General features: G+C 41.7%; 2 protein-coding genes across 2 annotated transcripts in view; one reads left to right on the top strand and one right to left on the bottom strand.

Annotated features, from left to right (window-relative positions):
• lmbrd1 (LMBR1 domain containing 1) overlaps positions 1-23,739 on the bottom strand; it is a 438,470-nt gene that overhangs the window by 181,422 nt on the left and 233,309 nt on the right. The gene's annotated exons all lie outside the window — the stretch shown is intronic.
• adgrb3 (adhesion G protein-coupled receptor B3) overlaps positions 1-23,739 on the top strand; it is a gene marked incomplete at both ends in the record, with an annotated part of 382,932 nt that overhangs the window by 339,359 nt on the left and 19,834 nt on the right. The window contains 7 exons of the mRNA XM_080740073.1: positions 5,580-5,649; positions 6,412-6,478; positions 11,028-11,117; positions 13,315-13,409; positions 15,970-16,141; positions 19,221-19,316; positions 20,419-20,458. Coding sequence (XP_080596199.1) covers positions 5,580-5,649; positions 6,412-6,478; positions 11,028-11,117; positions 13,315-13,409; positions 15,970-16,141; positions 19,221-19,316; positions 20,419-20,458 — 630 coding nt within the window. The remainder of the gene's footprint in view (positions 1-5,579; positions 5,650-6,411; positions 6,479-11,027; positions 11,118-13,314; positions 13,410-15,969; positions 16,142-19,220; positions 19,317-20,418; positions 20,459-23,739) is intronic.

The raw sequence follows: 23,739 nt of genomic DNA, 5'->3' as shown, positions 1-23,739 counted from the left end.
CTACACACAAAAGCAAAATAAGTCTTACCTTCGGTCTGATAAGGATACTGGTGGCTTTACAGGACAGTGTTGAAATATTAATTCAAAAAAAGAATTTCCCCTCAGTATAATATAAATAAATAATAAAGCTTGCGACCTGGTCTGGTCCATATCGGAAAGCAGCGTGTGTCACAGCTCATACTGTATATTCCTTCAACATTATCTTTTTGGCAATGTTCAGTAGAAAAGGATTATAATATCCATCCCATGTTTATTATTTTGTGATTGAGGACTAATCGTAGCCTTGTAAATGTGCCGATCTATAGAGAAGAAAAAATAGGCAGCCTATTCTTTTTTTTCTCTCTTTCTTTTTTTTCTTTTTTTTTTTGACAAGACACAATTAAGTTCAACATACAACACAGCATAACCAAGTTTAAGTTGTGATTAATTTCTAGTAGCCTATGGTGTGAATGGGTTCCCAGAGCAGAAAGTGCTTAGTCATGCTCTCTCTACCATATATGGTCCAGCCATAAGTACTATGGAAGCTGCTCTCTCGTTTTTACCCTTGTTTTTGCACTTAAATTTACGTCCAAATTCATCATGACATACACCTGTGGATAAGCACAAAATGGGATATACACACTGCTTGATGAATTTGACTGACGTTTGGACTTACTGAAATTTAAGATGAAGTAGGTCGGGAGTGGCTTATTGTCGGTATCAGCTGGTAACACGCGGGAGTCTGTCCCCGTTACAATGCGCTAGACCCCTGGGAGATGGACTGCTGAGGTGGAGCGCCACACCTACCATCAGCTCCCAGTACTTGCCGCACGACTTGCCAAGCCATGCTACTCATACGCTGAGTTGGCGGTGCCCAGAATCGAACCCATGACCTTGCGGTTCACAGGCGAGAGCTCTACCGACTGAGCTACCCGGGCACAACACAACACTCATTTTTTCTTTTCTTCAATTACAATCTAAAATATGAACCCTTGTTGTAAAAAAACAAAGTTGTCCTTTAACCACACAGCTGCAAACATCAAAGCAAACGTTAACGCCGTAGGCTCTGTATTATACTGCATATCTTCTTGTTAAGATGACTATGAGCTGTTTTCACTATTTCCTCCTATAATGGACTTAAAATAGGGACGCCAGGCGGAAAGTGCCCGGGGTCTAACTCATACAGTGCCCAGAATCACCACTAGAGGGCGCCCAATGGCCATAGAATCCACCATAGAAAAGCGCTGTATGCGCAAGCCGTGCGCAGCCATGACGCGCCTGAACACTTTCCTTTGTGTCATGAACAGGAACAGGATGAAGTTAGCTTGAAGTTAGCTATTGGCTACCAAGCATTTTAGAAGCTTGCACACCTCATGGATATGCATGGAACAGAGAAAATGAGCTCTAAAGATCATGGATTGCATTGGATTGGATGGTAAATATCGGCGGCGCGACGCTCTCGCGGGCCGTGTAAACAGATGACGGCCGGCGGCCCGGCTCGAAAATTTAGCCCGGTGCTTCGGTAAGGCCTCTTTTTTTTAAAAGCCGAACTAGTTCGGGATCGGCACCCCGAACGTTAATAAGGTCCAAATAAAGCCGAACTAGTTCGGGATCGGCACAATAAGAGTTAAATATAAATCCATGAATGTCTCTTTATCTATCTGCGCTGGTTATTATGTTGTTAAATTACAGTATAACTAACTACAAATGCAAAATTTAACATAATGGTCACTTTAACAAGGTATTATAATTATATTCTCCACACCCAGGTTCCGCAGGTCAGCTGCACAGGTGCAATGCATTATTGTTAATTGTGGCACGTTTACTAACATGCTAAGTTTAGCTGCACTTGAAAAACCATTCCAGGCTGCCATATCCTGCCCAAGAAACCGTAGAAACCTGTGTAAAAAAACATTGTGAAATAGCCGATCTACATGCTCACAACGAGGCGTTGTGAGCATGTAGATCTGCTATTTTCACAATAGAACCGTGTTATCCAAAATGTAATGCCTATTTTCCATGAGGACTCCCATCTTTGCCATACCCTAGCTTTTGCTGAACTGATGCCACTGCAGTACTAGGAGTGTAACGATATAGTAACTGATTCGAAAAATCGATTTTAATTTGCAATGATCTTTGATCTACTATATCGATATGCAAAAGCAACGTATCGTACCGTTTTGGCTTTGTATCGTATCGGTATCGTTTTTACAATGCAGATAATCGGTATCGAAGGGTTTTGCAGTAGAGTTCTAAAATGCTGCCCAAACCCGACCATACCCGAACCCGACCGACATTTAGGGTAGGGTAGGGCCTAAAATGTATGCTAACTAGTAGGGCCGGGTAGGGCCTCGGGCCTGCCCAGTTAGGGCCCAGTTAGGGCCGGGCCTTAATTTTCAGGTCCGTTGAGAACTCTATTTTGCAGTGCATAAATCACTGCAAGCTGTACTGTACTCTATGTACTGTAACAGTACAGTACAGTACGCAGTGATTTATATGAGCATGTGAACAATAGGAACCTTCACCTCTGCAGCGCTGCAGAAGGGCAGCTGAACACGACACGGTCTCCTCACTTTGTTCTGTGTTAACACTGGCTAGCACAAGCCTTGATCGTTGGCCCGTCCGGATTGGAATCAGATTGGCTTCAAAAAGTTTCAGCCGCAAAAAAGAAGAAGAAAGAAAGAAAAAACAATATGAAAAGGGATTTCTTTTTTGCAAATCAGATTTGAACCACAATCCTATAGGTCAGGGGTGGGCAACTTTGATGATGGCGAGGGCCACTATATTTCCACCTTCACTCCAGAGGGCCACATTGCATAATAATTATTGCTATGTCCTACTTTGTCATTCTAGTATCTCATACAAAAGAAGCAAAAATAGCAGATCTACAAGCTCAAAACGCATCGCAGCGCGAGCTTGTAGATCTGCTATTTTTGCTTCTTTTGAATTGGAATCCTGAATAATTTTTTGTTATTCTTTAATTGGAATCCTGAAATGTAACATTTTGTATCAATTTCAAACGCATTTAGTTATATAGTCATGTTAACTTTATGAACCTAAATACAAATACACTGGACATAAAAACACACTGGCTCAGTCTGGACACTTGGACACTGAAGCCTTGTGAGGTTATGAATCTGCTTTCACCACTTTTCAACCTATCCTCATATAATTGGTCCTCACTAATGTTCACGACAAAATAGCACAAAAAAATTAAAAAATTAAAATCCATTCCGTCTGTCTCTTAGGATGGCTGTGGGCAGTTCAGAAACCGTCTGCCAGTGACATCATCGTTTGGCAGATTTTTTTTTTTTTAACAATTTAGATTTGTATTATCGTGAGAACAATGGCTTCCATTATAACATTGTAACTTTTCAGGAATAGAAAGCCTACTAGTAAGGGAAACATAAGAAAATCTGCAAAGTAAATTGTTACCAAGAAATGTCTTCACCTGTCCAATGTGTTTCTAAAGGTGTGTAATATGTACTAAAAGGTTGAAATTCAACTCCCGGGGGAAACCTCATAAAAAACTGATTTGTGTTTGTGTCCCATTAATTTACAATACAGAAAAAAGAAAAGAAAAAAATCTGCTTCAAGTAGCATGTGAGGGGTCTCACTAGGAGTTTTTCATGATGCTGAATCCATTGCAAGCATGTGTTTTGCCTGGTTCAAGATGATTAACGTTTGCCTCAGTTTTCACCACCCACTGCTGAGATACAAACCATTCTTTCTCTGTCTCTTTTTCTTACAGGCCCCTACAAAACGGTGAAAATTGATGATTCATCACTAAACCATCGTTTTGTGGGTCAGCCTTTAGCCCAAGGAATGATTTTCGTGCAAAGCAAATGCTTGCAATGGATTCAGCATCATGAAAAAACCCTAGTTTGACCCCTCACATGCTACTTAAAGCAGATTTATTTTTTGTATTTTTTTTTTCCTGTATAGTAAATTAATGGGACACAAACACAAATCAGTTTTTTTATGAGGTTTTCCCCGGGAGTTGAATTTCAACCTTTTAGTACATATTTTTACACACCTTTAGAAACACATTGGTGAAGACATTTCTTGGTAACGATTTACTTCGCAGATTGGTCAAATATCTTATAAAATCCCCTTACTATACAGTTTCTATTAGCTTGGAATCCCTGTTGATATCACTGACAGACAGATTTCTGAACTTTTTTGTTGCTATTTTATCATGAACACATATCATGACCAATTATATGAAGATTGGTTGAAAAGTGGTGAAGTCGTCCTTCAAAGTACAGCGTTACTCACGCCTGTGTGTCGTTGTTACGTCGTTACCGCAGCAACCAACACAGAAAATAGGTCAGCGGTGTCTGAATAATAAACAAATCCGACCCGATCAATTATTTTAAATAACAGCGTGGACAGTCTGAGAGACAAATAGTCGCCTCCGGCAGACTGCTTTCATCAAGGGCACCTGGCCGTGCGTTAACTCGCCGAGAGGGAAAGTGTTTAAATGCTGAGCACAGTTTGTGTGTGGCGCGGCTGGAATGCAACAAATCCATAACACCAATCCATACTGAAGAGGCCAAGAGACAGAAACAACTTTCATATCTTCATATTGTCGGGCAGAAAACTTGTATCTCCAAGTTTCAAAATAGCATGTTCTTTCGTAAATTAAAGACCTACTTCATCATACAAAAGTGTCGCACAAAAGTAGTGAAAATAGCCGATCTACAAGCACACACACATCTACAAGTGCTTGTAGACTGGCTGTTTTCAGTATTTTAAATAGTTTTTAAAATAATAATAATAAAAAAAAAGATTTTTGGTCATACAAGGTTTCCACCTAACAACGACCTCATAGCGCTGGGAACAGTGATGGAATCCACTGGTTGTGTAGATTCTAAGCATTGCTGCCATTTTGTTCTGAGCAGTGAACTGCAGTCAAGTGTCCAGGGCTGTAATAAAATGCATCTTCTAACTGCATATTCTAATGAAGTCGATCTACCTGTGATTAATTAGACGTAAAAAGCAATGGTGGTTTTCACTGTCTGGCACTGGGGTTGAGCACCACTTTTCTTTTTTATATATATAATTTTTATCCCACGATATCCCATTTTTTTTCATCCAGTGCCAATTGCCTATGCAATCCTGGGCTCTGCTCTCCCTTTTCCGCGTCTGGGGAGACAACGGACTGACCTCATGCTTCCTTCTATGCATAAGGAGGCCAAGTTGCTTCTTTTCACCTTTTCACCGGATTTCCCTGGTTTGGACGTAGCGCGTGGAAGGAACGCGTTATTCCGACCAGTTCCTTTCCCCTCCATCAGGCGCCCCGGCTGGCCAGGGGGAGGCAGTATAGAGACCAGCATTACTGAATGTTTTTGTGAGGGTATCTACCCTAGGAGACACGGGGAGAACATGCAAACTCCACACTGCTCAACTACTTAAACCTTATGTACTTCTTTGTGCAACAAATTAATTTAATTTTTGAAAATGTTTGAAAATGTATATAACGAATTTCATGGGAAATGACATGCCCAAAATAGGGATGCCTGGTTAATGTTTGCCTCAGTTGTCACCACCCACTGCTGAGATACAAACCACTCTTTCTCTGTCTCTTTTTCTTACAGGTTTACCAGCCTTAGTGGTCGCCATCTCAATGGGATTCACGAAAGCCAAAGGCTATGGGACCCCACAGTAGTAAGTCAGCCTTTTTGTTTTGACTTAATATCATTAATGTATCCAGTATGTTACCAGTGTTTCCCAAACTCTTTAGCTCGATACCCAAGAGAGACGTTTGGAGGGTCCGGGGACCCCAAAAGACCTGAATTGACCGGTTAAGTCCTACTTATTCCTGAAAATAGCAGATCTACAATGCAATGCAAACACTCATAACACGCCGTGATGCAACGTGTTCTGAGCTTGTAGATATGCAATTTTCATAATTTTCTTTTTTAATTTATGGATAAAAAAAAACGGAATATATATGACCAAAATGTGTCGCATTGTTCGGGAAACACAATACAGTGAATGTATGCAGTAGACTTAATACCCATAATGCTGTGCAGAGTAATTATCCCATACAAAGCAAAATTGTTTTTGAACCTCAACTAATTATGAATGACGCCATCGAGGCAACAGGATTATACCTGATTCAGCCTGACAAGAACTCAATCACATTTATTTTTCTAAACAGCCAGGCGGACATACATGGGCCCAATTAGGTGTAGTCGCTTCCCCCCAGCGGTTTACACCCCATGCACAAACAATTATGCTTAAAACCTCTTTAGCATTTTATTACCCGGTGAAGCTTTTAGAAATAGATACATGACACATGTGCTGCGGCTCCCAAGGCATTTGAGGGTAGAATGGGGATTGTATACTTGGTGTGTGCAGTTAATTACATGCCGGATGCTAATTTCTGCTTTCCTGTCGTTGCCTTTCTTTCCCCCCTCCTTGCAGCTGTTGGCTGTCTTTGGAAGGAGGTCTGCTGTATGCCTTTGTTGGACCTGCAGCAGCCGTAGTGCTGGTACGTTTCTCTTCATAGTCAAAAATGGCACGATTGCAGAGGTGGAAAAAGTACATTCTTTTTTACTTAAAGATGGGGTGCCATGATCGATAAGGTACTGGTATCACAATGTACTTAAAGTACCAAAAGTAGAAAGTACTCATTATGCAGAATGTCCCGTTTCACATGTTTTCTAAATGTACTGTATACAAATCTTTTGAAAATAGCAGATCTACAAGCTCACAATGCGTCACATCACAACGCATTGTGAGCTTGTAGATCGGCTATTTTCAAATGGCCGAAATGTATAAGGCTGAAGTGGGTATGTTTTGTAATAATAATCAAAATCTACAAAGTAACTAAAGTTGTCAAATAATTGTAGTGGACTAGGACAACTCAGAATTATAATGAAGTACAGTACTTAAGTAAATGTACAATAGTTACTGCATTATTGTGGATAGTCCAAAAAAAGAAAAGAAAAAAGAAAATTACAATAGAATCCTGGGTGTCTCAGAGTTGCAGACCCATATGCGTGTCAACAGAATACACAATAAGTGGTAGACTCTTGTACAGTACTTTCTAGGTCAATTATTTTGTGGCAATGGCTGTAAAAAAAAGAACAACTATAATGTCAGCCAAAGAATAGTACAATATGTTTAATCTTTCAATCTAATACCTAATTTACAGAGGCGTTCTTTCGTTTATGTGGTGAATATCCAAGGAGATTTACCAATTACATGGTTATTTAATCAGACTTGACTGATCCAATAGAGGAAACTGCTACTATTTATTTATAGACTTTCACGTATCCACATGTATATTTACTATGGGTGCAACGATACGTTTTAACAGCGATACGATACGCATCACGAATCGATACATGGTTAACGATACGATATGATACGATACATGGATGATATTGGTTCATTCATGGCGATACGATACAATACGATTCCATGATTTAAAATCGATATACGGTAGTAACTATTTAGCAAAGAAAAAAACTTGTAAAAAAAACTATTATTATGGAAGTAAACGCTGTGATTCTCTAGCAAATACATGGACATTATATTTCAACACATATGGACAAACGTGCACCTTGACATGAACACAGAGATTACACACATTTATCAATAGACCAAGAGTAGCTATATGGAATGGAAAGGTAATTAGACCCCTCTTTTTCATTTTCCCTCTTAGAATTGCTAAATACAAGGCACAAATACTTAGTTTCCATACAATCAATTATTTGCATTGCAAAACAATTCGATACCGATTACCACATTTTAAAACGATAAGATACAAAGCCAAACGGTACCATATTTTGCTTTTGCAAACAATATAGCAGATCATTGCAAATTAAAATCGATCTTTCGATTCAGTTACTATTATCGTTACACCCCTAATATTTACCTCAATGAATACATCTCCCATAGCCACACAGAAACACAACTGCGCTCCCTAAAACGCTTTCCCACCACGCAATATGAACGTGCGCTCTGCATGCGTTTTACTGCTATTGTGTTGATCTGGAGCCGTGCTCCATTTCTCTTTCTACCGACGCCGTTCTGGGAGCAGCGGACAGATGATGAATGTGGGTCAGACATGTGCTGTTCACCAGCCAACGTGCACAGCCACCACCGTGCGTCTGGAGACACCTCCACCTCCTCCTCCACCTCCCAAGGAGGTGTGAGGCTTCAATTTAAACTCCACCGCACGATGCTGCAGCTTGCCAAGAGGAATAGATCCTCCAGCTTGAAAGATCCGTTCGTATTTGGCAAGCGACGCCGCCGTACTATACAAACTATGAATTAGGCTTAACCCGTTTAGGGCCCAGAATTATTTATTGCTTTAACTATTGAAAAATAGCAGATATACAAGCTCACAGCGCGGCACCGAGTGCCGCGCTGAGAGCTTGTAGATCTGCTATTTCTGAAAAATCGAGATTTTGTCTTTGTGAAAATCTTTGAATATATCTTTTTTAAGACATTTGTGACTCAAACATTTGCTTCTGCGGGGTCCCTGGAACAACATATTTTGAGATGGGAGTCTGCGGCCAAATACATGTCATTTTGGGGGTCCTTGACATGAAAAACCTTTGAGAACAACTGACATAGAAACATAGGTTTTTCAAAAAACCTCAGAAGGATTTAGAAGACACTTATAGAATCGGGTCAAAAATATTCAAAGACTTGCACAAATGCTCACGATTCTTCAAAAAATTGCACACAATAGAAGCTCGCACTTACTATATCTGGTAACCGGAAAACTCGCCCTAAAACAAATTCGACCCAAACTCGTTTCCCAACGGGTCTGTGGCCTTAAGCTAGACTAAAATCAAATCTTTGCTTCTGGGGGTCCCTGGAACAAAATATTTTTGTGATGGTGGTCCGTGGCCAAATACATATCATTCTGGGGGTCCTTGACATGACAAAGTTTGAGAAACACTGATGGCAACATAAGTTTTTTTCAGAAAATTGTTATGATTTAGAAGACATTTGTAGAATGTGCCTTTCAGTGGTTAAGGACCCCCAAAATGTGATTTTGGCCGTGGACCCCCATCTTAAAATATTTTGTTTCACGGATGGACCCCTATCGCAAACTTTTTCGTTCCAGGGACCCCCAGAAGCACAGATTTGATTTTAGTCTAATCTGCATCTAGCTTAAGGCCACAGACCCGTTGGGAAACGAGTTTGGGTCGAGTTTTCTGGTATTCGTATATCTATAATCCTAAATGGCTTAAGCAATCAGATTTCAGTCGATCCCTAACACTTCTTAGATGTGTTTACGGTACATCAACATTTTTATGCACATAATGTGTTATCAACACATGGAAGCTATACATGGAATGTGCAATACTGGGGATTGTTCATAATATGCACACAAGTGAACTGCAGCTATAAACGTTACCAGGGGCGTCAATTGGGTATGGCAGGGGTATGCAGCTGCCATACCCTGGGTCCAGGGGTCGAAAAAAAGTTACTCTTAAATATAAATCCATGAATGTCTCTTTGTCTATCTGTGCTGGTTATTATGTTGTTAAATTACAGTAAAATAAATACAAATGCAAAATTTAACAAAATGGTCACTTTAACAAGGTATTATAATTATATTCTCCCCATCTTGACAAAATGGTATATTCTCAGGTTCCGCAGGTCAGCTGCACAGGTGCAATGCATTATTGCTAATTGTGGCACGTTTACTAACATGCCAAGTTTAGCTGCACTTGAACAACCGTTCCAGGCTGCCACATCCAGCCCAAGAAACCGTAGAAACGGGGGGAAAAATAGAATTTACTTCTTAAAATAAATGTATCATGCCTGTTGCTAAGGTATGGCAACATGACTGGTGTCTTGCATGCGCGAGAAGGCGCGCGTGCAAGACACCAGTCATGTTGCCATACCGTAGCTTTTTCTGATCTGACGCCACTGAATGTTACACAGCAACTGTCGTTCTAATGATAGAGTTAAAGCTTTTAATCGAACAAAGCTTTTTACACAGGCTTATAGTATTTCTGTTTCTATTGATGATTTCATCTGGGCTAGATTTGTTTCGATCAGATTATCCCGTTGAAAGAAACGTAGTGTAGCCCATATTTAAAGGCTCCCTGTGTCGCTGAAAAAAGCCCAGCATATCCTCAGTCTGCCTCCATTAGTGCAGGCACTGGATGATAGTTTCCAAAAAAGGTGCCTTTGAAAAGACGAGTGATTCTTGTCGGGCAGATCTTCCCTGAAGGCGCTCGACGTTGGCCTTATTGCAGCGGCGCTCCGCCTCATCCGTTGCGCCGGAATGTCACCGCGATGAGCAAGCATTACAAACCCAGAGGTCAGAGCTCAGCTCCGGCGGAAAACGGGAGGAACGAGTCGCCGCACGCGAACGAATGACCTGGATTATTTTCCTCTGTGAAGAATGTCTCTGTGCCTCTCAGCCATATGTTTTAAAATAGACCCGGCTGTGTAACTGTGTGATTACAAAAACTAAATGTTGTGTGTGTGTGTGTTAGGGGTGTAACAATATAGTAGTGTATCGAAAGTAAATCGAAATGAAAACAGCTAAAAACGAATCGTATCGTTTTATTTTGTATCGTATCGAATCGGCAGTGCAAAGAATCGATTGTATCGATACTACCTACTTTTGCATTTTATTTAGTATTTCTAAGAAGAAAAAATGAAAAGGAGGAGTTTAATTACGTTTCCTTTCCATATAGCTACACTGGTCTATCGATAAATGTGTGTAATCTCTGGATTCATGTCAAGGTGCAGGTTTGTCAATATACAATGTCCATGTATTTGGCAGATAATCACTGTGTTTACTTATTTATATCCATAATAATACATGTTTCCCTTAAAAACCTGCACTATCCACACCTTTCACACAGATTTAATTTATTTGCTAAATAGTTACTATATCGATTTTAAATCATTAAATCGAATCGTATCGTATCGCCATGAATGAACCAATGTATCCATGTATCGTATCGTCAAACATGTATCGTGATTTGTATCGAATCGCTATTAAAATGTATCGTTACACCCCTAGTGTGTGTGTATGTTCCCCGCCTCTCCGATAGGTCAACATGGTGATTGGCATCCTGGTGTTTAATAAGCTGGTGTCCAGGGATGGCATCCTGGACAAGAAGCTGAAGCACCGCGCCGGCTATGAACCACAACACAGGTTGGTGTCCCACACACATTCATTATCCTTCTGCTGCATGCATCTGTTCTAACGTGTTCAGCTTGAGACCCGGGAAGATACATGTGGTGTCTCCCCGGGAAGAACATTTACGAGACTGTGGTTCTCAACCTGTAGGTTGGGGCCCACAGGGGGGTCCCCACGTGATTTCTGGGGGTCCCCAGACACAGACGGCGAAAACAGAAAGTATGCCATCTTATGATGAGCATTAGTGAGGACCAATTATATGAAAATAGGTTGAAAATGGGTGAAGTGCTCCTTTATACCCTATTTAATATTGAAAATATACAAAATAGACAATATAGAAACCTCTTGTGAGCTTGCAGATCTGATATATTTTCACAATTTCTTTGTTTTTTTAAGGTTTGATTCCCCCCCCCCCCCCCCCCATTCCTTACTCTTTTGAAATAACAATGTAAACCACAACCCATAAAAATAAATGGGTTGGGGGCACGGTGGCGTAGTCAGTAGTGCTGTCGCCTCACAGCTAGAAGGTCCTGGGTTCGATTCCCGCTGGGGAAGCTGTGGGTGCTGGGGGCGTGGCTGGGGGTTGGCGAAAGGGCCTTTCTGTGTGGAGTTTGCATGTTCTCCCCGTGTCCCCTAGGGTAGGTACCCTCACAAAAAAAATGCAGTAATCCTGGTCTCTATACTGCCTCCCCCGGCTGATGGAGGGGAAAGGAACTGGTTGGAATAACGTGTTCCTTCCACGTGCTATGTCCAACCGGGGAACTCCCCTGTCAGGTGAAAAGAAGTGGCTTGGACTACACTCATGTATAGAAGGAAGCATGAGGTCAGTCCGTTGCTCTCCCCTGGTTGGCAGAGGGAGTGTAGCGTCCCCAAAATTACATTAGATAATTGACACCGGGTGAAAAATGGGTTACAAAATTGTGAGATAAAAAAAAAGGGGTCTGCGAGCAAAAAAATGGGTCCCGACCCATTGTTTGGGAAACCCTGCACTAAATCACACGCACATCCCCCCCCCCCCCGTATGTAAATCCAGACCCCCTTTCTCTCTGCGTGGAGTGGAAATTAGAGGCGTATAAACATAAAGAGGTCAGATCTCTCACGGGGAATGAGACGGCATCGTCTCGTCTTGGCAGAATCAGTCCAAGACGCACATCTTTTAAACACCCACATATTACGTGATCCTGCCGACTGGGCCTGATGTGATGAGGGGGGGGGGGGGGGGGGGGATTTAGGCTATGCTCAGACTGGCAGCCCCCAAATCCAATTTCTGGCCCTGCACTCAGCCTGTTCAGAATCACATTTCTGAAAGACGTGACTCGCTCTAAGCCACTCAAGTGGGATGGATGTAGATCGGCTATTTTCACAATTTCTGCCTCTAATATTTGACAATTTGTCATTTTAGAGGTATTGAAAAGTTCTTAAATTGTCACTTTAGAAATGTGCAGATACCCTCTATACACTTAAACTTTGTGTTGGTTTGTTTACTGTTGAGTGAGAAAACAATGTTGCACATTAAGTTAATCATCTGGGGACCCCTCAAAATAACTTGGGGACCCCCCCTGGGTTGACCCACAGGTTGAGAACCACTGCTATAGTGTGTGTGTATAGTTTCAATGTTTGATGATGATTAATGTTGATGTTTTTTGATATTATACTGTTTAGACCGATGATAGGTTCTTGGTTTATCTATCATCCTAGATCTACTATTTCTATGCATTTGATGTATTACCTCGTGTTTCCCAAGCTTACTGTAAATGGCTCTGGATTAAGAGCAGCCTGCTAAATGTCTAAACTGTGGATTTGTGGCGGCAGTCTGTGAGCAAAGCCTTGACGTCAGGAGACGAGCGAGCGGTAACAGTGTGCTCAGGCAGCTTGACGTCAGGAAGACGAGCGGTAACAGTGTGCTCAGGAAGACGAGCGGTAACAGTGTGCTCAGGAAGACGAGCGGTAACAGTGTGCTCAGGAAGACGAGTGGTAACAGTGTGCTCAGGCAGCTTGACGTCAGGAAGACGAGCGGTAACAGTGTGCTCAGGCAGCTTGACGTCAGGAAGACGAGCGGTAACAGTGTGCTCAGGCAGCTTGACGTCAGGAAGACGAGCGGTAACAGTGTGCTCAGGCAGCTTGACGTCAGGAAGACGAGCGGTAACAAGTGTGCTCAGGCAGTTTGTCATGTTGTCGTTTGTGTGTCCCACAGACAGATGAGTGAGCCGCATACAGGATTAACGCTCAAGTGTGCCAAATGTGGTGTGGTCTCAACAACTGCTTTATCAGCAACTACAGCCAGCAATGCAATGTAAGTGCCAAGCGTCAATGTCTGTGAATCAATAACACTACAGCTCTACTGTGCCGTCGTACCGGGGTAGAGTAGTCTGTACCATCAGTCCACCTCTGTCGGTTCCGGGGCTTAATGGCCGGCCGCGTACAGCCGTACACTACATGACACCTCAGCTGTTTCTGAAGCCAGGGTATACGTTAGGCCAGTGGTTCTCAAACATTGACATTTGAAAGTCTCCCCTTAAAGGTGATACACCATGCATTTAAAAAGTATTTATGTCATATTGTTTATGTCCCAAAAACGTTTTTCAAAAGGTTTGAGGCTAAATTACCACTCCTGAATAGAGAGCCTCTCATTTTGGAATGGCTCTCAGAGCATTTTCAGCTGCAGTACCACCTTTGGCCTGAACTGGTTTTAAAATAGGAAAAGTTAATTTTCATGGTGTATCACCTTAAAGGACGTTGTTTTTTTACAACAAGGGTTCATATTTTATTTAGATTGTAATTAGAGAAAAGATAAGATGAGTATAATTAAATGTGTCTTTTTATACACAATGAGCCGACAAATTCTTTATCACTATTTACAGGGACACTACTAGCCCCCATAAGTCACACCTAACCATGAAAGATTGCGAAAGATTGCGGTGCATTTTGTGTCTAAAAAGACATATTTAGCCACTTGTATGCATGCCCTCAACCACTGAAATCAAACTTGCTAAAATGGCTAAAACGATAGAAGGCAGTAAATGAAAACATTTTAACATCTCATCTGGTGACTCATCTTTTCTTTTCTCTAATTACAATCTACAATATGAACCCTTGTTGTAAAAAAAAAAAAAAAAAAGTTGTCCTATAACTTTGACAGTGTACAAATGGAACCAAAAGGACCTGGGACCCGTTAGGGTCCATTTGGTTTCATTTGTAAATTTGTGGTGGCAGTATGAGCAAAGCCTATTTGTACACTATCAAAGCTACAGACTTGTAAGTGTCAATTAGACCCCCATAAAGGACCCTAGAGAGTCCCTGAAATCCACTTTGAGAACCACTGTGTTAGGCTATGTACAGTAGAGTTACAGAGACGTGGCTTAAAATCGCAAAAGATGCACGTGATTTTCCCTTCATATCGTCACTGTCAGGCAGAAACCTTGTAGATCTATATTCCAACTTTAGCCTGTATTCTTTTCTTAAATGAACGCCCTAATTCTCATTGTATGACATTGTATGTAGAGCAATTGTAGCAACTAGCGAATACAGCTGAGCTACACAAGCTCACAGAGAGTTGCATCATGCACCGATATTTGCACATAATTGAACATTTTTAACTGTAAATTAAGTCTGTCTGTCTCTAACCAGTAGTAGCTTTGTGACTAAATAAACACAATCCATTGGAACACATTTATTTTCGTCCATTTCCTGAAAAGTAATAATTTTTTTTGGACACACAAGGTTTCCACCCAAAGCGACGTTTTGTTGGTTTGGTCAGTATACTGTACGTAATGCACGTTCCCCACAAACCAGGCTCCGTCTTACTAGCTCTTATCTTACTACATAATCCCTAGAGAGGTCCCCCAATTACTTGTGCCGGGATGGCGAGCGCAGGAACACTCAAAATCAACTGGGTTTTCACCCATAATATTCTCCAGAGGCATGGCCACGTTATAGGCTATCTTTCCTACCTTCAATAGACTTACCCGTATTTTCCGGACTATAAGGCGCACTTAAAAGCCTTTAATTTTCTCAAAAAACTACAGTGCGCCTTATAGTCCAGTGCGCCTTATATATGGATCATTCATTGACATTGACATTCCCTTTAGCAAAGCTCCATTTGTTTGTTGCATAACGCAACGGTAGCGTCTATTATGTGCGCCTTATAGTCAGGTGCGCCTTATATATGAAAACAGTTTGAAAATAGACCATTCATTGACAGTGCGCCTTATAGTCAGGTGCGCCTTATAGTCCAGAAAATACTGTACATGATTAATTTAACTTTTTACAAAAGATTTTGATGTCATACTTCACAATATCACCAGGGGCATGTCCCATGACATCACAATATCAACCCATAATATTCTCCAGAGGCATGGCCACGTTATAGGCTATCTTTCCTACCTTCAATAGACTTACATGATTAATTTAACTTTTTACAAAAGATTTTGATGTCATACTTCACAATATCACCAGGGGCATGTCCCATGACATCACAATATCGCCATGCTTCACGTGACATCATACTATCTCCTTATTACCAGTAAGACGCCCTAAGGACGAGAATGCTTGATGTGATATCACAAAATGTAGGAAATCCACAGGCACGGCATTAGCTATCGCCATATAAGAATGACCCTTACATGTGAAGGCTGTATTTCTAGTAGTATGAATGACTCATGCTGACAAATGCCGTGGGGTATTTTGGGCCGACGGCGGGGCTACGGTAGAAGTGATATTGTGAACAGGGTTGAGAAGAAGCACCAGACCTTGACCTTTAGTATGTACAGTATTTCTGTCTCCTTTTATGTGATGTTTTCTCTCCTTTCATCTCTCCCTCTCTCCATGTTTATTTATGTCTCTGGCTCTCTCAGGGCCTCCCTGTGGAGTTCCTGTGTTGTCCTACCTCTGTTGGCGTTGACCTGGATGTCTGCGGTGCTGGCCATGACAGACAAGCGCTCCATCCTCTTTCAGATCCTCTTCGCCGTCTTCGACTCCCTGCAGGGCTTCGTCATCGTGATGGTCCACTGTATCCTGAGGAGAGAGGTACAGTACACAGTCTGGTCCACTGCATCCTGAGGAGAGAGGTACAGTACACAGTCTGTGATGGTCCACTGTATCCTGAGGAGAGAGGTACAGTACACAGTCTGGTCCACTGTATCCTGAGGAGAGAGGTACGGTACACAGTCTGGTCCACTGTATCCTGAGGAGAGAGGTACAGTACACAGTCTGGTCCACTGTATCCTGAGGAGAGAGGTACAGTACACAGTCTGGTCCACTGTATCCTGAGGAGAGAGGTACAGTACACAGTCTGGTCCACTGTATCCTGAGGAGAGAGGTACAGTACACAGTCTGGTCCACTGTATCCTGAGGAGAGAGGTACAGTACACAGTCTGTGATGGTCCACTGTATCCTGAGGAGAGAGGTACAGTACACAGTCTGTGATGGTCCACTGTATCCTGAGGAGAGAGGTACAGTACACAGTCTGGTCCACTGTATCCTGAGGAGAGAGGTACAGTACACAGTCTGTGATGGTCCACTGTATCCTGAGGAGAGAGGTACAGTACATAGGGTGACCATACGTCCTCTTTTGCCCGGACATGTCCTCTTTTAGGGGGCTGTCCGGCCGGTCCGGGGGGGTTTTATAAATTCCTTCAAATGTCCGGGGTTTCGCGCATATCACGGTTTAAGCACGGACATTTACAATGCACGTTCAATGGTTCGTTTGGAAACACACTGTGAGAGGCGCTAACCCCGGAACGTGTATTATTCATACTACTCTCTGCCTGCGCTGCGAGCGATACCTCCCTCCCTCAGCCTGTCTCGCTTTCAGATCAGAGGCAGAGCAGAGCTCTGCAGCAGATCGCGCAGCGCAGAGCCAAACGAACTGCAAACGCTATTAATGCTCACTCCCTCAGCAACTGTGGTGAAGGAATCTTGCCTGCTACTCCCTCAATCCTGGTCTAAAAATGACGGGAGACGGCTCTACGAATGCGTATCGGCGAGGCGAAGGTGCTCGCGACGACCGCGGCTTTCAATCACTGATGAAATGCACAAACAGTGCGAGTGACCAACATTGAGAAGCAGAGCGCTCTGTCAGCAAAGCTGGTAGTCTTCTGTGTCCATTTAGGCATTTACAAATAAAAGTTCTGCTTCAAGCCCATAACACTGCAAAGTAGCTTACAAGACAGTCTGTGCGAGGTGAGAGCTCTTCTGCTAACTAAATTGACAGAATCTTTTCTACAACCTTGTAAAGCAGAAGATACGGCGGTTTGAATAGTGGGCTACCTCTCTTTTATTTAATTACAAAGCTGAACGTTCATACAGGAGCCAAAAGGCATACTTTATCAGTGGATCTTTAGCCTATTAATAGATTTGTAAAGGGTCCAATTGGAACCCCCTCAAAATTGAATACATAATAGGCTATTAGTGGTATAGGGCATAATTGAGCGGTAAACTAGAAATAGAAAAAAAATTGGGGGAAAAAACTATATATATATATATATATATATATATATAATATATATATATATATATATATATATATATATATATATATATATATGCCGGGTAGAGTGTCCTCTTTTTGGATTTTCAGAATATGGTCACCCTAACAGTACACAGTCTGGTCCACTGTATCCTGAGGAGAGAGGTACAGTACACAGTCTGAGTCATTGTGATGGTCCACTGTATCCTGAGGAGAGAGGTACAGTACACAGTCTGAGCCGCTGTATCCTGAGGAGAGAGGTACAGTACACAGTCTGAGCCGCTGTACACACACTCAGTAGACGCCCAACGATACGGTTGTGCTCAGAATTATTCATGCACCACCCTCTGCAAATCTGGTTTATTGGATAGATTCACAAACTGTCAACTGAATGAAATAAATTAATCATACAAGAACAATGTCAATAGCTCAACAAAAGTAGGCCTAATATTTGTAGTTTTCTAAATGCCACTTTCACTTTCAATTATTCAACTCTTAAGCACACCTGAAAACATCTGTAATCAACTGCAATCGACCAATCAATTAAGGGCTTAAATAGTTGCATCAGATGTGCAACCTGGCCTGACTAGAAGTTTGGTGACTTGTTGACTAACTGTGATTAGAGCAGTTAGAAACATGGCTAAATCTAAGGAATGTTCAGAAAAGATTTTCTCTTTGTACAAAAAAAGGAAAATTATATAAAACAATTGCAAAGGCACGGCATGTTCCAAAAAGTATGGTTTTGAGCAAGTTCTAAGTTAAAGGAACAGTGCATGGTACAGTACACTAATAAACCACATTTCAGAGGTATAACGGTATACCTCCGTCTCAAAACATGTTGTTCCAGGGACCACCCAGAAGCAGAGATTTGAGTTACAAAAGTTTACAAGTTGTACTGTATTGTCTCTGTCCTCATATAGGTACATACAAGTTGTACTGTATTGTACTGTCCTCATATAGGTACATACAAGTTGTACTGTATTGTAATGTCCTCATATAGGTACATACAAGTTGTACTGTATTGTACTGTCCTCATATAGGTACATACAAGTTGTACTGTATTGTACTGTCCTCATATAGGTACATACAAGTTGTACTGTATTGTACTGTCCTCATATAGGTACATACAAGTTGTACTGTATTGTCTCTGTCCTCATATAGGTACATACAAGTTGTACTGTATTGTAATGTCCTCATATAGGTACATACAAGTTGTACTGTATTGTACTGTCCTCATATAGGTACATACAAGTTGTACTGTATTGTCTCTGTCCTCATATAGGTACATACAAGTTGTACTGTATTGTAATGTCCTCATATAGGTACATACAAGTTGTACTGTATTGTACTGTCCTCATATAGGTACATACAAGTTGTACTGTATTGTACTGTCCTCATATAGGTACATACAAGTTGTACTGTATTGTCTCTGTCCTCATATAGGTACATACAAGTTGTACTGTATTGTAATGTCCTCATATAGGTACATACAAGTTGTACTGTATTGTACTGTCCTCATATAGGTACATACAAGTTGTACTGTATTGTCTCTGTCCTCATATAGGTACATACTGTACTGTATTGTCTCTGTCCTCATATAGGTACATACTGTACTGTATTGTCTCTGTCCTCATATAGGTACAAGACGCGTTCAGATGCAGGCTCAGAAACTGTCAAGACCCAATCAGCGGCGACGCGACAGGGACCTTCCCCAACGGCCACGCTCAGATTATGGTAAGAGAGTTTCTGTGCAAGCATTATTAGATCAGCTTTCATCTAAAAAGGACCCACAGCACCGTTAGCATGTGGTTATTATTTATGATAACCACACATACCTTTTTGTTCTACCCGCGACCTTAATTTAACTTGTGCTCCCAATGTGATTTTTCATGCTTTATTATTCCGTTTAATATCGCCTCTCCTGGATGGGGTACTGTGTCCCATGGGCTTATCTTTTTTTCTCCCAAATAACCCCGTTGGTGCAACCGCAATTACATGCAGGGTAGAACAACTTGGCCCTCTAACAAATGACATCCGTTTTATTTGGTTTTCTTATACGCGCCCGAGTCCCCCGTCTCTGTTTGATGTTATTCTTATTGTTGGTTGTTTTGACGTGCTTCTTTCTCATTTCCCGTTTTCCCCCCTCGGGCGGCGTGAGGCCGCCGCGTCTATGCTCCTCCGTGCGACGGTGCAGTGCGCCAAAAATAGCCGATCTACAAGCTCAGAACGCGCTGCGGCCGCAACGCGCCCTGAGCTTGTAGACCGCCTATTTCTTTTTACCACGTGACTCCGCGGTACGAGGAGGCATAAACAGGGCTTTAATAGAGGACTGTTCTCTGTCTGACCTTTGAGATGGGACCGCAGACATCTCTCCATCGAGCACAACGCCACCGGCACATCATGGCTATGATCTGCCATTAGTATTCTAATATCCCGCAGATTGAAATCATTCTCACAGTACTGGAAATGGTGTCAGAGGACACTGGTTCAATACGGTCATTAGCAACGAGAAGCGCAGATGCTTTCCGAACGTGGCGCCCCCGCCCTTATTTATTTTTTAACTGCAAGCAAGAGCAATTTATGTTGTTTTTCACATGGGTGTTTAATTAACATAGAGGGAGCGGAGAAGAACGAATGGACCCTCTAGCTTTTTGCATTTGCCCAGACGTCGTCAAGCACTTACATTATCAAAAGCACTTACTGTAATTCTGGCTTCTGTTTTTTTCTTTTCCTTTCTCCTCTATAATGGATGCCTGGTATGGTACAGTACTACTACTACAGTATAGATGATGTTATGTCCAGCAGCGCTAACCATTTGTCTGTCGTGTACCAACAGACGGACTTCGAGAAGGATGTGGACATCGCCTGTCGATCAGGTAAGGAACGTTATTACGGTCTCCTGGTTAACAAGGTTATTAATGTTCTGCCTCTAAAAGCCCGGAAGACGTTTCAGTGTAGGCTAGGCCTAGTACAGAGGTCTTCAACGTTTTCAGGCCGAGGACCCCTTATCTGAGAGAAAGATGAAGCAGGGACCCCCACTACATAATTTATAAAATTGTGTTATGTTCATAGATTTCTTAGACAGCTTAGACTTGTTTGACAGCACTGTCATCGTGCTGGAGTAATGTGTTTTCAGACATTAAACCACTTGAACTGTCAAATGTAAGCTTGTAGATCTGCTATTTTTGGCTAATGTTCCACTCAGAATAGGGATGCTGGGGTTTAAATGGTTAATGTAAAAAACTTGATCCCATCACACAAAGATATGGCGGCCCCCCCTGTAGTAACTCTGAGGACCCCCTAGGCGTGTGTTTTCTTGCCATGCAAGAGTGCTATGAGAGTGGATGCACTCCAGGCAAAACCAGGCCATTTAGTTTCTGCTAAAATAATAATAATTCTTACAGGTTATTATTACCAAGGACAAGGAAAGCCCACAGGTTAAATGAATGTATGATTCAGCTCATTGTGTGTGAGGAGCTCAGCTAATTGCAGTGGTAGAACTAGTGGTGTTAACAGCAGCCTGCAGCACAGAACTCAGAGCTTTTTATTTATTTAGCCCAGTCAATGTTTTCAGGCCAAGGACCCCTTAGTTCAGAGAGAGATGAAGCATATAGTTTAATTTAGACCTGACCATTTTCATGTCAAGGACCCCCTATAATTATATGTACTAGACATTACCCGTTCGAATATATGTGCTGCAAAATATGTGCAGAGTGTGGGTTATGGGGAAAGTAACTGTAACTGCATGGTGCGTGCGTGAGAATATGTGGGAGCATCATAATGTAAGGAGCAGCCCATGGAGGAGTGTATATTTATGATGGATACAAATAATTTAACAGCAAAATTAGGTGAATAGAAGTATGAGGATGTATTTGCTCCACATAACTTTTCTATACCCGTTGGAAGATGAGACACACATGACCCGTTGCAACCCATGCAGAGAGAGAGAGAGAGAGAGAGAGAGAGAGAGAGAGAGAGAGAGAGAGAGAGAGAGAGAGAGAGACAGAGACATTCCTAACTGTGAGAGAGGTGTGTGTGGGCCCGGGGCTACAGATCCCATGGCCTGGAGGAACGGACCGTAACCCTGACAACAGGCTGTAAAGCTGTAGAGTGAAGAAACGCTAATAAATAGCTAGAATTTGGGGAAAATGAAATTGGGGCTCCGTCACCGTGTGTATAATGCTAATGGCCAATGCCTTGTTAAATTTGAGATCAGTCGCTGAAGCGAGTGAATAGATAATGCATTTTGTGACTGACCTCCTACTGACTGACCTCTCTCTCTAATTGTGGGCTCGCCTGGAAGGCGAGCACACGTATGTTATCTTCATTATTGTGGGCTCGCCAGTACCTGGCGAGCACACTTTAGATATTGTCATTATTTATTTATTTATTTGTTTATCTAGTAAGTAGACGGGATTTTCGGTTCCTTTCTACTCCTACATACTTAGTGAGAAAATGAAAATAAAAACATCAATGTGTTCAGTTTACAGTGGCGAAGTGTGCTATCATTTTCTATAGCAATCGGCCAAATGGTGGCGCTGTAGGAAGCCTTCGAAAGTGCGATCTTTGAACAGGTATAGCTCATGCTGTGTTTTAGGTACAGCCATGAAACCTGTATACACGTATGCGTCTCCTCATGCCGAACAACTTTTACCCTCTAACTTTTGACCTCTGACCTTTAGGTCTCCCACAATTCGGAATTATATGAAAAACAGTAAAAATCTATCTCCTCCTGGGATTTTCGCGTCAAGTGCACGAAACTTTTTTTCACATGAACTTTGAACCTATATCTACACAGGCTATGTGGTGAGAAGTTTGTACGTTAAATAATGATTTTTTAATAATTCAATATATGTTGCGGTTTTATGCAAATTATTCTTCGGCCTCTAAATCATACATGCAAAGTTACACGTTCATGGCATTTGGCAAAGATGTGGAGGGTTAGTCAAAGTATCACTGAAACCAATTTTATTCCAATTGGCCAAAGGGGGGCGCTATACGAAGCGTCTGAAAATTCAAACTTCAAACAGGCATAAGTCATGACTCGTTTCGTTTGAAGACATGCAACTTGTTACACGCGTGCTTTGACTCAAGCGGAAGACATCTGTGTTGTTGTTAAGTAAGCTCCGCCCTTCGATTTTCCGCCATTTTGAGCAGTTTGTAAAACGCGTAAACCTGCTTTTATTCTGGAATTTTCGCGTCACGTGCACAAAACTTTTTTTACGTGAACTTTGGACCGATATCTAAAGATCTGTCAGATCGGATTTCTTTAACATTGAAACATGCTTTTTTAAATAATTCAAACAATATTGCAGTTTTATGCAAATTATTCTTCTGCCTCTAAAACATACATACAAAGTCACATTTTCATGACAAAATAGTGTAGAGGGTTAGTTCAAATATCACTGAAACCAATCTTACCCCAAATGGCCAAAGGGGGGCGCTATATAATTTTGAGCAGTTTGTAAAACGCTTAAACCCGTTTTTATTCTAGGATTTTTTTTGCAATTTGCATGAAACATTCTACACGCAATCTAAGGACCTTTATCTAACATGCCTATGAAGTGCACACAAAAAAAATATAAAATAATAATAATAAATCTAGCTACAAGCAGCGATAAAGTGGCCAAAGCCAAAAACACCTCAAATCATGAACACAGCCTGCAATGTGCGTGAAATCTTGCAAGCACATTCCCAATAGGTCAAGGAACAGATACCACCCTTCTCACATTGGCCTGTTATAGCGCCACCAGCGGGTCAACTTTTGCATAACACATTTTTGGAACAAAATGGACCAATCTTTGACGTCAGTAACGTCAAAGTGAGCACTGCCTGCGATCTTGACATTTTGTACTTTTATAGCCATTGTTTTCTGGCTTGAAGCGAGCCCACAATTGTTTCGAAGGAACAATATTTTTCTAGTTTATTTATTTATTTGTTTATCTAGTAAGTAGACGGGATTTTCGGTTCCTTTCTACTCCTACATACTTAGTGAGAAAATGAAAATAAAAACATCAATGTGTTCAGTTTACAGTGGCGAAGTGTGCTATCATTTTCTATAGCAATCGGCCAAATGGTGGCGCTGTAGGAAGCCTTCGAAAGTGCGATCTTTGAACAGGTATAGCTCATGCTGTGTTTTAGGTACAGCCATGAAACC

Source organism: Nannobrachium achirus (assembly GCF_963921795.1).
Source record: "Nannobrachium achirus genome assembly, chromosome: 13".
Lineage (NCBI taxonomy): Eukaryota > Metazoa > Chordata > Actinopteri > Myctophiformes > Myctophidae > Nannobrachium > Nannobrachium achirus.
Note: the sequence above shows the minus strand (reverse complement) of the source record. Positions and strands in the feature narration are given on the sequence as shown.